This window comes from Chionomys nivalis, chromosome 13, assembly GCF_950005125.1.
Source record: "Chionomys nivalis chromosome 13, mChiNiv1.1, whole genome shotgun sequence".
In the NCBI taxonomy this organism is placed as follows: Eukaryota; Metazoa; Chordata; class Mammalia; order Rodentia; family Cricetidae; genus Chionomys; species Chionomys nivalis.
In genome coordinates, this window is record NC_080098.1 from 57,036,617 (window position 1) to 57,052,066 (window position 15,450).

Sequence of the window (15,450 nt, forward strand, 5' to 3'; positions counted from 1 at the left end):
CACCAAAACAAATGAAAACGTAAGTAAGTAAATAAGTAGATAAGTAGATAAGTAAATAAATAAATAAATAATAAAATTGAGAGACCAGATCCCACAGGTCGTTGTTAGAGGAGGTATTCCTACCTCAGGTGCTCACTGGCATCTCAGACCCAGCAGCGCGGCGTGAGTCCCACTTCGCTTGGGCAGTGCCAGGCAAGCGCCTCCTGCGGGAGCAATCCCAGATTCTGTGCAAACACCAAAAGGGCTGGTGCGTTTTACCGCCGACGTTTCTGCGCAATAACCTCAGGAAATAGGGATCTCCAGGGCCTCTACCTCCCAGTCAAGAGCTTATTCAGTAGAAAGTCAGGCTTCACCACAGCCTACCCATGGGTCAGGACCAGGAGTGAGAGAAGCGGGGAAGCTGCCCGCTGGGAGCATTTCCCGAGCTTTCTTCCTCCAGCTCGAAGCTGGAATCTTATTTTAAATACAAAAGGCCCTATCAGACGTGATTTGTCAATCTTCAGAACGTCTCACCGAAGTTCTTTTCTAAAAGTCACCCTTTTTCTAAAAGTCTAAAAGGGACCTTACTGAAGTGTAGCTGGGGACAGCAATGTGTCCTCACTTTTCACTGGGACCTCATGTTACAGACGGTGGAGGTCCAAGCTACTTCTGCCATTCAGTTGCTTTATTTGTTGGCTTGTCTTTCAAAATTAAGTTTAAACTATTGATTGTTTTAAAACAATTTTAAACCTTAAAATTAAATGTGACAGCTTAAGACAGTTTATGTTTTTGAATATATTAAAAATAACTTCAAAAGCGGCCATTTAACACGACCGCTGAAAACGTATAAATATAAATTTCTGGCCACGTGGTTAGAATGTTCCTTCTCTCTATGCTTTTGGAAGATTCCTAGAGCCGATCCTTTAAAAACATAAATGATGGGCCCACGAGTCAGCTTAATGGGTAAAAGTACTCGCTGAACAAGCCTAAAGGTCTGAGTTGGACCCTGCAGAAGAGGAGGGAACAGACTCCTGGAGGTTGGTGCTCTGTCCTCCACTGCACAAATAAAACATGTAAACTTATATGTTAAAGGCAAACTAATTTGTTTGGGGGGGGGAGGGAGGAAACAACCCTCCTCCAACGTCCAGCCCAGGGTGATGGTGCAATCCTGTAATGCCAGTAGCTGAGAGAAAGATGCAAGAGGATCAAAGGTTCGAGGCCATAACAGGTTTCTGAGACCTGGTCTCAGAAAACAAAAGGAAACAGCAAGAAGGCATTTAGTTTGTGAAGAATTCAAACACATGTTTCAGGTGACCCTATAATTGTGTGGGGGTAAAATATGTTAGTAAAAGAAGCTAATCAAAGTGAAAATATAAATAAATTATGGTGTATTGATGTTTCTCATTGCTCTAATTTCTCCCAAACTCTGAAAATGATATTTCCTGTCTAATGTTAAAAATTAATTTTTATTCTCTGAATACATTTCAGTTGCATTTCGATCACATGATGCTTTCTTCCCCACGTCGGTATTTGCACTGCTGTAAGATATTCTGCCTTCCTGTTTGCCGCATTCTTGACCGCTATTTAATATGCAAGAATCTGTTATTCAAGGAAGGAGCAAGCCTCTGAATTCGCAAGGTTTAGGTTAAAATAGGTAAAAATAACTGCAGTGTATTGATATCACATTTTCTGGGAGCTGATCTGTTCAGTACTGGTTAGATAAACTGACATGCTTGCGGTTTATACAGGGATTTAAACGGGGATTATAGATACACGTGTTTTTTGTTCATGTAGGCAAACGTCTTCTGTAGTTTGTGGGTACAGATGGAGCTCCGGATCAGTCTAGAGTGCAGAATGAGACCCTGAAACTAAACCAAACCCAAGTACCCACAGCTTGGTTAGATCCCAGAGGGCAGTAAACGTCACTGGTGTCAGGCACAGGGTGCGAGTTCAGAACTTCCGCAGGTGTGCGCCCAAGTCCGCAGCCCGACCCTGTTGTTCTAGGTACACGTGCTTTTTAGAATCACAGACACCGGAGGCTTGTAGAGTTCAGGAGCAGGTTCATCAAATTGGAGTTCCCGGAGCAGACTGAGTTCCAAGAGTCATCTGCGACTATTTCTCGCTTTGCTCACAGTGGGAATCTCGGACTAGCTGAGGCGGGAGCAGTGCTGTGCAGCAGGGCGAGTAGACACTCCGGAGGCAGTGTCGCTTGAGACCTCGAGATGCCAGAGGTGAGTGACATTTGGGGGAGCCCAGCCTCCTTTCCAGGGTCCCAGGGCTGAGGGAGCATTGTGCTCCCTGGCACGCGGGCTAGGCAGCTCCCATGGGCGCAGAGGCCCAGCACTTTTCGTTTGGCGGTTCGGATAAGTTGGGGGAAGGGGCGGGGGGTGACGTGTACCAGGGTACCCTGGGGCGCATTAACCTCTTGGGTTTGCTTGTCGCTGACTGGCAGCGTTCAGGAAGAGGGGGAAACAACAGGGATCCTGATTCCGGGCTCAAAAAGCCACTGTGGAGGGAGAATGGAGGACTGGAACCACGCAGCTCTTTTGCGAGAACTATGGAGCGCTTTTCGCTTCTACAGACCTCTTTATCTCTTTCCCGGTCCCGGTAACCCAGCCACCAGCAAGAAAAGGATAGTCCTGGCAACAGATAGGGTCTTAATTTCCCTCGAGCGCCCGCTTTTCAGCTCTCGATTTCCTGCCATTGACTGTGAAAAACTTCAGTCTTCTAGATGGACACCGGACTTTGATTTCTCCTATTTATACATAACGATGGTGACAAAGCTGCAAAATACACTTGACATTCATTGGGGATTTTGGTTAAATTCCTAGAAATAAGTGTTATTCTAAAGTAGATTTTTTTTGTGTGTGAGACAGGGTTTCATTTGCCCAGCTGTTGTAGATTTTCCGTGTAGCTGAGGATAATTTTGAACTCTTGATCAACCCCCCTCACCCTCCCCCCCCCCCCCCCCCCCCGCCTCAAAGTGCTAGGATTACAGGCCGTACCACCGTAGCCAACCCCAGGGTTTAGCAGAGATTTATCTTGTGTACCCTGTACTTTCCCATGAAATTGTCAGGGGCAAACGAAGAGTCGGGGGGCTGTGTGTAAAAGCAGAACCATTGACCAGGCAACACCCCTTGATGAAAATGTACTTCATGCTTGGAAACCTCTTCTGTGTGCTGTGGCTGTTTGAACCTTGAAATTTCACTATATAAGTCCAAATGTTAAACTTTATGTCATAACTATAACGACATTTTGAATCTAATTCCTTATTATGACTTGTAATATGAATTTTGAATGTGGATTTGAATTTAAACATGAATTTTTTAACTTATAGACCATTTCTAATTTATGGTGCTCTCTATAAAAGTTTGTTTATCCTGTATGAACATTTATTCAGGTATTTTTTCTCATGAGATGGCGCTTTGTTTACATAGACCATGTCAAAGGAGATAACATTAAAAAAAACACTATCTTATTTAAACCTATGACTAGTATTATATACAAACAACAAACTCTGTTAAAAAAAGCAACATAAACTTTTCTTATGTTTATTTTTAGAACTTTAAATGTGTTTTGACTTTTATTTTTTTAAAGACTAACTTTTCATTGCACACAGGAAAATGAAAACCCTCTGCAGTCTGTTAAGGAGGACACTGGAACTGGCAAAACCCAAGGTGCTTTCTGGGTAACGATAAGGCTTATTTTCTATTCTATATGTGTTATAGTTGGGAGTTCTGGGTGGCTCCTCAGCACTATTTATTGTTCATTTAGCCTGGAGCAGAGAAACCTTGGCTTTCTCTACTGTGGTATGACATTGAAACCATGCCTGTGGGACTTCACTCAAATTATCCCTCCAGAACCCCACGGTAAATATTCTGTGTTTAGCACCTATTCCAGGCAGAAGCAGCCAGCTATGAACAAAACAAATTCCATGCCTATCCTTAGGGAACTTAGAAACCTAATAGGAGCAGGGTTGTAGGGCAAGAAAGCATCTGAACTGCTTCATTTAAGTTGGTCCTGGAAGCCCTGCTTTTAAGTTGGTTCTTAACCTGCTTCTGGGGCAGGAAAGGGACAGTGGTAAGGATCTGGAGTCCGGATATAACTGTGTGAAAAGACCTGAGGCAAGGAAGACCTTGCTTTATTCTAGATATTAGTTTTCCTTTTCTTTCCTCTGTTGTTTTTCTGACCCTTGGTGGGTGAGCCTAGACTTGGATGTTCTGGTTTAGACTCTGCAGCATTACCAAGCGCTTTCACCTGTTTTCCTGTAGTCGAAGCACAGCTTTCCTCAAGTCCATAGTTCTTCAGCTCAAACAGGGTCCATAGGGAGTCTGAGCTCTAAGAAACCCAGAGGAGGTGCAGTTGCAGCAGGAGCCCCACAAGCCCCGCACCTGCAGCCGCTGCAGGAGTCCTCCAGCCCTGCATCTAGAACTTTTGTCTGATGCTAATGAAGGCTCTGACATTTTGATAAGTGACTATCAGTAGACTATTTTACTATTTTGTAGTTACCACCTCTAGACCTTTTGTCTAAAGCTAATGAAAACTGACATCTTGAGTGATTGTCAACAGACATTTTGCTATTTTGTAAGTCAAGACTGATCTCTTTATTGTATTTTTGCTCTGTTATTTCACAGCGAATTAGAATCATTATTTGCAGTGATAGTGTTGCTACAGAGGGTATTTCCCACACTAGATAAATGTTCTACCACTAGACCATATCCCCAGCTGCAAAATTAAAATGATTCATTTCTTTGGTGGTGCTGCACCTTGAACCCAGCTCCCTGCCTGTGCTAGGAGAAAGCTCTACCACTGAGCTACACTCCCAACTCTCAGAGAACTTTTGTTGAGTACACCATTATTTTGGATTATCAATATAAAGCCCATGTGCTTTGGGAAACTAGTAATCCACAAACCATCTCTTTCCCAGCTTCAGTCTCTTGTTACTGATGCGGTCCATGGCAAAGGGTTTCACGTAATAGAAGAATATCTGCAGCAGAAAGAGAGCTATGTGCCTCAAAAATATAACCACCTCTTCCTGCACCATCTTGACAGATCAATAAATGAGGCAAGTGGCTTGGTTTGTCTGGGGACTGAAACCCCAATGCAGACGGGGAAGCATTCTGATTTGAAGTCGCTGTGTTCTGATGCCCAGGAACTGGATACAAAGGAGTTCCAGAATTGTTCCCTGCTGCTGAAATGTATCCAGAGATTCCTTAAAGACGATGGGGCCCAAAAGGAACCCTTGTTAATTCAGCAAGGACTGATCCCAAAGATAAGTGCACTTCACAGTTAGGAGACAATTTAGAGAATCAGTGTGAGGAACTGAGGGTGCTGCCCAAGAGTGGGAAGGAGCACCTGCCTAAGGTGTGCCAGGGTCTGGGTGGAGGCGGAGTGAGTAAAATAAAAAGTAGTATGCTGGGGTCATGGTGATGCATGATTTTAATCCCAGCACTTGGAGGCAGAAGGAGGAGGAGGAACTTTGAGTTCAAGGCCAGCCTGGTCTACAGAGTGAGTTCAGGACAGCCAGGGCTATACAGAGAAACCCTTTCTCAAACAAACAAAGCAAAACAAACCCAAAACAAAAAGCTAGTATAAACTTAATTAGATAGTTTGCTATGTTTTCTTCCTTTGAAATCAAATTGGAAGAAAAAAAATAGAGCCCATCCTTGTTGCTTCTGTCCCATGCATTCAAATTGTGTGGAGCATTTCAGTTATCCTTGTATCTGAAGTTCTGGGGCTTGAATCCAGACTCTGCATATGCTAGGAAAATGCTCTACTATTGAGCCAAGGCTTCACTTCCCAGGCAGAGAACTTGAGGACATATGGAATCACGCAGTTGTGTAATTAATGACTGTTATTCTTGACAAGCCTGTGTGGTGATGGCATTGTGCTAGGGTGTCACGGTCCCCCTGGTCCAGCAAGGAAGACGCGCAACACCGGAGCTCTTCTTGCTAAGCAGTTTATTCAGGACCTTGTTAACAATTGTAAAATCTTTCTCTCTTTCTCTCTTTCACTCTCTCTCCCTCTCTCTCTTCCTCTCTTTTCCTCTCTCCTAGGGCAAACCTCTCCCAGCCCTTAAGTAGGCATGGGCTACCAATCCTGGATTGCCAGGTGGGCACTGCTCATAGGTCCACGCATATGCAAGCAGCTGACAATCATTGCATGATAATAGCATAAGTCAGGCCTAGTTGATATTAGGAGTTGATTATCACAGAGAGCACTCGCTTTTGGGATCGCGGAGGGCGGGAGCCAGCACCATTAGGTGCGACTCCACGCAGCTCTCTACACATAGCCATCAGGTGCGACTCCACGCAGCTCTCTACACATAGCCATCAGGTGCGACTCCACGCAGCTCTCTACACATAGCCATCAGGTGTGACTCCACAAGGCTCTCTACACTAGGGGAGAGGGAACAGGGTTGGCTTAAACCAGGCTGGTCTCAAACTTACTATGAGGATGAACTTGAACTTCTGCTCTCCCTGCCTCCAGCTCCTGAGCTGGGTATAAAATATAAAATGCAAGACTTTCTGCATGACACAACTAAGTTATTTCTCAAGCTCCTCTTTGGTTTTAAAATTGTGTCTGTGTGCAGGTACCTGTGGTATTCAGAGGTACCAAAACTCGAGCTAGAGTTCATAGGTGGTTTTGAACTGCCGGACATGGGTGATGGAAACGAGCTCCGGTCATCTGCAAGAGTAGTTGCTCTTCTAATCGCTGAGCCATCTCCACAGCTGTCTGTATATCTATAACTACATATTTCTATGGGAGAGATGCTTGCTTATAGCCCCAGGCTAGCCTCAAACTTATGGCATTCTTCCTGCCTCAGCCTCCCAAGTGCTGGGCTCTTTGTGTGCTCAGCTCAGCTGGTAATGGCATGATTGGGATAATTTTAGAGACTTGGGGAAGATGAGGTGAGCAGGGAGCTAGTCTCTAACTATTTGAGTAGACTCCCTGAATATGATCAAACAAAGTTCATCAAAAACTTTCTGTTGATCTCAACATATCTCACTCTTCATTCAAGTGTCCCATTCTTACTGCTGTGTGTGACCTTCCTTATAGTAATTCTGGACCATATGCATCCTTTCTGACTTGCTCTTGGTGGATGGGAAGCCTATCTGATGTGAGAGAGAAGGTTTTCAGGCTGCTTTTTCTCTAGCAGGAGATTATCTTGTAAATCTTGGGGAGTAGGTGGTACTCACCTGGACCATGTGGTTCCATCAGCCTCTCTTCTGTGCACATGGTTTCCTGGTTTGAAACGGTAACAGGATTTCTGACAACAAAAGACATGGCCTCAGATGTACTGCTGATGAAGGCGTTGGGAGACTTCCTTGACACTGCACTGGTAAGGACAGAAGCGCTTTGAGGGGTGATGCCAACAGTGAGGGGCAGGAATCGAAGTGATTGTAAAACTTCCTTCTGTTTTAAGTTTGGATTTAAAAAAGAAATCTTTTGAGAAGTTGGCTTTTTATAAGATGTGATTTTAAAAAAAACTGCCACATTTATGACTAAGTCATTGTTTGAAAGTAACACATTAAAATATTCAACCAATGACATAGGAAACTTGAGTATTCATTTATTTTATATATTCAAACATGTTATTTGTTTGAATGTAGGGAATATGCTCATTTTAATGAAGTAACTGATTCTATCAGCCTTCTAATGGATGGTTTCCTTGTGTCTCTGTGTTCAGTTTCCGTCAGTTAGTATCCATGCATTTGTGTAGGAATGTGTGATGCTTTGGAATAACGAGCTGTACTTTTCCTTCCTTTTTTCAGATCATTTCCAGGCACAGCAGGAAAGGTATGTATATGAGCAGTTACTAATTGGCTGGTTTTCATCAAGAAATATTTTGGCACTGATGGTTTAAGTGACAGCAAGGGTGAAATTTAAACACATCTGGATTGACCAACCACTTGACATAGTCCCAAGTTGTTAGAAAGAGTTGGCCTGTTGCCTTTTGCTTTCGTCCTCTCTGCTTCCCACGTGACTTCTTCTGCACTGGCTGTGTCCCTACCACTGAGACCCACCACCTACCCAGGCTGACCTTGAACTGTCTCTCAGGCCAGCCTCAGACTTGTATCTTCTCGCCTCATCTCTCTGAGGAACTGGGAATTTAGGGCTAAGTCGCCAGGCCTAGCTTTGTTATTTTTGAAAACTTAAATTCTATGTGTGTGTGTGCATGTGCGCGTGTGTCTGTGTGTGTATGTGAATGAATGAATATATCTCTATGTAAGTGTGGGTTCCTACAGAGGCCAGAGGTGACAGATTTCTCTGAAGCTAGAATTATAGGTGGTTTGAACAAACACAAAATTGCTGTGGATGCTGGGAACCAGGCAGTGGTGGCTCACACCTTTAATCCCTAGAATTTGGAAGTCACATATCTTTAATCCCAGCACTAAGGAGGTGGAGACAGGAAGAGATATGACTGGGTGGAGAGAGGAACATAAGGCGGGAGGAGACAGGAGCTCATTGCATTCAGTTTAGGATTCGTAGAGTCAGGATCTTGCCTATTTAAGAACTAGTGGCTGGCTGCTCTGCTGCTCTGATCTGCCAGCTCTCCCGCCCTAATATCTGACTCTGGGTTTGTATTTAATAAGGCTAATTAGGATTGTAATACATTTTCTCTAGCTCCTCTCAAAATGAAAGCACTCCGCTTGGCATTTTTGCTAGTTAGTAGGATACGTACAGACAGGTACAGAGTGTTGCTGGCCAGTTGGGCTTTGTTAGAACTTTTGACTCTAATCTGGTGGGCACCGGACCTGACTGAGCTTCTGCTTGCCTCAGTTTATCTACTCATGCTAGTGTGGCCTGTTTGAACTGAAGACAGCATTTTTATACTTCCCTGTTTTATCTCCTACAATTTATGGATTATACTATGGTAAATGGTATATACTTTGTGATAAATAACTTACATATTGAGATGATACAACTGAACCTACTAAAATTATACTCTGACTTGGCATTATTTTTTTTGTTGTGTTCACTATTATTTCCACTTCTACCTTAATATAAATCCCAAACTGTAAAAGTTGCTCGTTTAGTTATATACAAAATAGTATTTCTCATTCTGTTTTTTTTCCTGATACATAAATAGCTGTGGAAATCTCTGTGTTATATTAATAAAGACCAACTTATTTAAAATTTCCTGCTTCCGAGTTATAGACCTTATGGCATTTTAATTTGTATGTTATATACAATATTTATATACATCGTATAAACCATGTAAACAGCACAACCCACATGCTGGCACTTAGAACATTGCCCATCGTGGACAGAAAGTGCCTTAGTTCAGGTTCCAGCACTGACAGTGATGCTACCCACACTTTGCTGGGGCTGCTGTTACAGTCCTTTGTGGGTATTATGTAAACAAGTGTCTTGTAACCTGGGGGCTACCGTGACTGTAGCTGACTGACTGTAACCTGCCCCTTGCCTAGACTGTCATTCCGGCATTAGATACTGCTCCCAGCTTGTACGCTTGTACTTCTTCCTGCTGCATAGGAGTCGGCTCTGACTCCTTCCAGCGCCCATTTGATGCTTTCACAATTGCGCTTTCAGGGACAATCCAGATGCTGGATTCCTTCATACTTAGTTTAGGACGGCTGGTGGCGGACGGCACCGTGGAGCTCTCCATTCATCAGGAGGTGAGTCGTCACTAAACGGAGAGTTAAGAGTTGCTCTGGGAAACTCAGAGAAGGCATGCGCGACTTTTCATTTGTTTCTTTACCGTGCATGAATCGTCCTTCCAATTCTGAACAGGTGCTGAGTACTCTGAACTGCATTTTGGACGCTGCACCCCGGGAAGAGAGAAGAAAGCTCTCTTCAGCAGAAGGCACGTGCAGTCTTATGTAAGTGACCTCACACTCAGGTGCTGGTATAAGCCCCAAATCTCTGTGCTATTCTTTATCCTCTGCACGCCCACCTACGCCATTCCTTCCTTCAGCGCGTGCCTTGTGAGTTCACCCATTATTGGGCTGGAAGGGACTGAAGACCAAGGGACAGACTGTGCCAGGCTCTGCTCTTAACTGTACAGGTTTTCTTTTTTGTTTGTTGTTTTGCCTTTGGCAATGAATCTGTAAGCCAAAATGTCTTCTCAGCTGGTTACGTAACTGTGAACTCCATTGTTGACTTAGGGTAGAATGTCAAGGGGTGTGTGTGTGTGTGTGTAGGTAGGTATGTACATGTGTGTGGAGCTCACTGACCCTGGTATTTCTTAAATAAGCTTGTCTGGCTGGCTGAGCCCCAGAAACTCTCCTCCTCCCCAGGTTGCAAGGTTTTTGGGTTAATAATAGAATAATTCTTTGTGACTTTTTCAGGAACCCATATTGTTATTTTATCCACCTCCCTCTGCTCCTGTATTTTGCTTCCTTCCCTAAGGAGCCCTCTTTCCTCTGTTAGACCACTCCTCCCCTTTCTCCTCCCTTCGCCTGTATTTCCCTCTCTTCCCTTTCCTATTCCCCTTACGGTATTTATCAGATCACTTGTGCTCTGCTAATCCCCTCTATTGCTCCACAACTCCCTACTCTGGTAATTGTTCCATTTTACTTTCTGGTTTCTGTAGCTACTCCAGGCAGTGTGAGGAACGAGGAGCTTCCAATAGGAGCGGTCATTGAGTGTCTGTCTTTCTGGGTTACCTCATATGATCGCTCATAATTCCACTGGTTTGCCTGCAAAGTTCGTGATTTCATTTTTACTTACCATTGAATAGTATTCCATAATGTACAGATACCACATTTTTCTTATCTTTCTTTGGTTGTGGGGCATTTAGGTTGCTTCCATTTCCTAGCTATTGTGACTAGAGAAGCTATGAACATGGCTGACCAAAAATCTGTGAAGTACAATATTGAGTCCTTTGGGCCTCTGCCAAAGAGTGGTATAGCTGGGTCATATGGTTGATCTAGTTTAAGCTTTTAGGTTTCTCTACACTGATTTCCATGTTGGCTGCACGAGTTTGCAAGCCTGCCCACAATGAATGTGAGTTCAGTTTTTACCACACCCCTCCACCCTTTGTTGTCAGCTCTGCTACTGACCTTTAGCATTCAGACTGTGAAAGACGAAATCTTAAAATCATTTTGATTTGCGTTTTCCTAGTTGTTATAGATGATGAACATGTTTTGAGGTATTTCTTAGCCATTCTTCTTTTGAGAATTCAGAATGAAATTCAGGTTATTCATTTATTTTTACTTTTTGTTTGTTTGATTTTTGTTTGTTCTTTGTGTATTTTGGATTTTAACCTCTCTTCCATTCTGTGGACTTTTTCTTTGCCTGGTTGACTGTTTTATAAGCGGTGCAGAAGCTTCTCAGTTTCATGAAGCCACACTTGTCCATTGTTAGTCTTAACTCATGCATATATAGAAAGGACTTCCTGAACAGGACTGTCACACCTGTATCATGGAGGGTTCTACCTATGTTTCCTCTTAGCAGGTTCAGTGTCTCACATTTAGGTCTTTGACCCCTTTAGAGTTAGTTTTTGTGCAAGATGATAAATACAGGGCCAATTTTATTCTTCTTCATATGGATATCCAGTTTTCCCAGCACCATTCATTGAAAACAATTTCCTTTTTTCTCACTTATGTTTTTAGCATCTTTGTTAAGTATTGTCTAAAGTGACAGGTGAGTTACTAGCTATTTTGTTCCATTGGTCTACAGGGCTCTTTCTGTGCTAGCATCATGTTGCTTTTATTGCTTTACCTCTGTAGCATAGCTTAAGATCTGAAATTGTAGTCCTTCCAGCAGTGTTCTTTGTACTCGGGATTGTTTTGGCTACCTGGGATCTTTAATGGTTTCATTTTAGGATAGTTTCCCCCCTATTTCTGTGACGAATGAAATAAGGATTCTGATTGGGATTGCATTGGATATGTAAATAGCTCTTGGTAGAACGGTCATTTCCACATTGTTAATTCTAGCAATCCTTAAGCATGGGATGCCCTCCCATTTTCTAGTCTCTTTATTTCCTTCCTCAGAGGTCTACAGTTTCACTGGAGAGATCCTTCACTTCCTTGGCTCAGTTTATTTCAAGATATTTTCTTTGAGGCTATTGTGAACGGGAGTGTGCTCACGATCTCCTTCCTGTATGTTTATTGTTGGCATATAGAAAAGCTATTAATTTGTGCAAATTGGTCCTGTATTTTGCTATATTTCTGAATTTTCATATGATCTCTAAAAGTTTTGGGATAGAGCATTTGGAATCTCTCATTGCCATCTGCAAATATGGATAGTTTGATTTCTTTCTCTATTTGCACCCCTTCAATTTCCTTCTCTTGCCTTGTTGCTTTAACTAGTACTTTGACTAGTTGAAAAGGAGTGGGGATAGCAGGCATCCCTGTCTTGTTCCTGACTTCGGTTGGATTGTTTCAACCTTTCCTTCATTTAGGATAATGCTGGCTGTGGGTTTCTCATATAGAGCCTTTATTATGTTTAGGTATGTTTCTTCTAACCCTATGTTCTCTAGGACTTTAATCCTGAAGGCATGTTGAATTTTGTCAGAGGCTCTTTGTGTTATCTATTGATACAATCATGTGATTTTTGTCTCTAGCTCCATTTGTGTGGGTTATTACATTTATTGACTTGTGTATGTTGAACCAGCCATGCATTTCAAAGATAGAACTTGTTCACAGTATATTCTCTTTTTGATATATGTCTGTATCCTCATTGCAAGTATTTTATTGGTTATTTTTGAATCTATCTTCATTAGGAATGTTGGCCTGTAGTTTTCCTTGTGTGTGTCTACTTTATTTTGGTATTAGAGAGATACTGACTTTGTAGAAGGAGTCTGTATGTTCTTCTGTTTCAATTGTCTCAAATAGTTGAAAAAGGACTGGTTATAGATCTTTGAATGTCTTTATAATTCTGCTGTAAGTTCATGTAGCCATGGACCTTTTTTTCTGGAAGGCTTTTTATTGCTGTTTCAAACTCATATGGATCTGTCTAGATTATTGATTCCTTCTTGATTTAGTATTGATGGTTTGGCTGAATCTAGAAAAACGTTTGTTTCTTTTATTTTTTCAGCTTAACAAAGTAAATTTAAAAAACATTCCCCTATAATATTATAAATTTCTTTGGTGTCTGTTGTAATGTCTCTCTGTTCATTTCTGATTCTGTGAATAGAGTTCTCTTTTGGTAGTTGGACCAAAGGTCTGTCAATCTTGTTTATCTTCTCCAAGCGCCAGCTCTTAGATTTGTTGATTGTTTTTGTATTATTTTCTTTGTTTCTTTTTTAATGATTTCTGCTCTGATTTTTATTATTGCTGTAGTCTGAATTTAGATTTTTTTCTCCCCCCTCCACTTTTCAAGTTACATAATTAAGTCACTTATTCGTGTTTTTTCTAATATTTTAATGTTGGCACTTAGAGATATGTTTTCCTCATCATATCTTTCTAGGTGTTCCAGAGGTTTCGCTGTGCTGTTTTTATTTAGTTGCAGGAAGTTATCTTCTTCTTTCACCCATTCATTGTTTAGATGAGGGAGAAGAAAGTCTGTTTTTTTCATAGTGTTCCACGTTTCCTATGTGTTCCTTTTCTGTGTTAAAAAAATTAATTCCCCTTGTTTATTTCATCTGGCTCCTCTATTTTACCTTTGAGATCCAATATTCTGTCTTCTGCTCGAGTCGTTCTAGCTGTAAGGCTTTCCTTTGGGTTTTCTAGGTGGGCTCTTGTTCATTCATTCATTCATTCATTCATTTATTTATTTATTTTCAATTCCATCTTCATTTCATCTTGAGTCCACTTCAGTACTTCTATCTCCTGACTGAATTCTCTCTCAAGTCATGGGTTGTCTTGCTCATTTCCGTCAGCCTTATGTTTGTGTTTCCTTGGGCATCGCTCAGGCATTTCTCATCCTTAAGTTCTTCCTCTTGGATTTTATGGAGCTGTTCCTTTGTGTCTTCTTTAAACTCCTGACCTGATTTCATCTAGGCAGTTCTGCCTGCAAACGTTTCTATACGACTGGTGGGCTCTGGAGAGAAGATGCTGGTTTGATCTTTTATGTTGCTGGTATTCCAGAGATGAGATCTGGGCATGTGTCATTCCTTTGTTAGTTCTGAGCTTATTATGGATGGGGCTGATTGGAGGAGAAGGTGTGTGGGTGAGGGTGGAGCGACTTGTATGGGATGAGGCCAGGTGGGCAGAGGGGACTGGGCTGGTATACAGACTGGGCTTCCTGTTCCAAGCCCAGACAGGTTTGGGGTAGATGTCTGAGTGGAAAAGTTACATATGACATTGGAGAGCTCCGTGGCTTGACGGATTCATAGCCAGGCCACTGGCCCAAGTCTGTAGCTCTTTTGTAAGGAAGGCAGGCAAGGCCCCTAGGCTAGTGGGTTGTGGGACCTATGCTAACTCTGGTGCATTGTGAAAAAGGCATGGATAAGAAGGTCGGGGTACCCACCAGGCTAGAACATGGAAGAGGACATGAGATGTTTGAGTAAAGAGTAAGGTGGTAGAGACAGTGCAAAGGGTCCTGCATGGGTGGATATAGGTAAGGGAGCTCTCAGTTGGCTGCATGTTAGAGGGGGTGGGACTATGAACAGCTGGGAGTGTCATACCCCATAGAAGCCTAGAGTTTGATTGCTGTTCAAACTTGAAAAGGATGGCCATACTAGGTCACATCACTAGCTGTGGGACCCTAGCTAGGTATGGTGAATTTTAGGAAAACTATAGGGTGGTGAGGGCAACTTACCAGGCTAGACCCTAGAGGAGAACGTGGATGTCTGTGGGTTTTTTTTTTTTTTTTTGAGACAGGGTTTCTCTGTGGTTTTGGCGCTTGTCCTGGAACTAGCTCTTGTAGACCAGGCCGGTCTTGAACTCACAGAGATCCGCCTGCCTCTGCCTCCCGAGTGCTGGGATTAAAGGCGTGTGCCACCACCGCCCGACTTTTTTTTTCTTAATGTGGCTTCTGTAGCTAGAACTCGAGGCCCTATGCTTGTGAGGTGTGCTCTTCACTGCTTAAGCTTTCTCCCAACCCCACAAGACATCTTTATTCTTTAAAATGAGTATTTTGCCAAGTGTGGTGGTGTACCCCTGACATCCCAGTCACTCAGACCGAGACAGGATCATCAGGGTAAGGCTGGCTTGGGCTTAAACAGTAAAATGGTCTCAAAGCACCAAGGGCTGTGGATGCAGCTGAATGATGCACCTACTTAGCATGTACAAAGCCTTAGGCTGAGCCTCAGTACCACCCGGCCCTGCTCCAGTCATACACAAAGAGTGTCAGATACTAAGGAAAACCGTGTGTTTTAGTGTTTGGTGGACACACTAGAGTGGATGGATACACACTAGCACACTGGAGAAGAATCTAAGATTACAGTGTAACAGAAATGTAAAATGTATTCCCTTTCATTATGTTTCAAAATTAAGTTAGTTGAGTATTGCATCAATTTTGTCATAGGAGAAGCACAGGACCACAGGTCTAAGCCCCATCAAGTTCAAGCTGTATGTATGATGAGTACTCCCGTGGGCTGCTGATTGGTGAAAGGGAACA

The 15,450-nt window shown here is 42.7% G+C and overlaps 1 protein-coding gene across 1 annotated transcript in view; it reads left to right on the plus strand.

The window, feature by feature from the left end:
* Window positions 1-2,201: 2,201 nt before the first annotated feature.
* Sycp2l (synaptonemal complex protein 2 like) overlaps window positions 2,202-15,450 on the plus strand; it is a 52,301-nt gene continuing 39,052 nt past the window's right edge. The window contains exons 1-8 of the mRNA XM_057787072.1: window positions 2,202-2,210; window positions 3,599-3,667; window positions 4,907-5,044; window positions 5,132-5,251; window positions 7,217-7,321; window positions 7,755-7,779; window positions 9,535-9,620; window positions 9,736-9,824. Of these exons, the coding sequence (XP_057643055.1) occupies window positions 2,202-2,210; window positions 3,599-3,667; window positions 4,907-5,044; window positions 5,132-5,251; window positions 7,217-7,321; window positions 7,755-7,779; window positions 9,535-9,620; window positions 9,736-9,824 (641 nt within the window). The remainder of the gene's footprint in view (window positions 2,211-3,598; window positions 3,668-4,906; window positions 5,045-5,131; window positions 5,252-7,216; window positions 7,322-7,754; window positions 7,780-9,534; window positions 9,621-9,735; window positions 9,825-15,450) is intronic.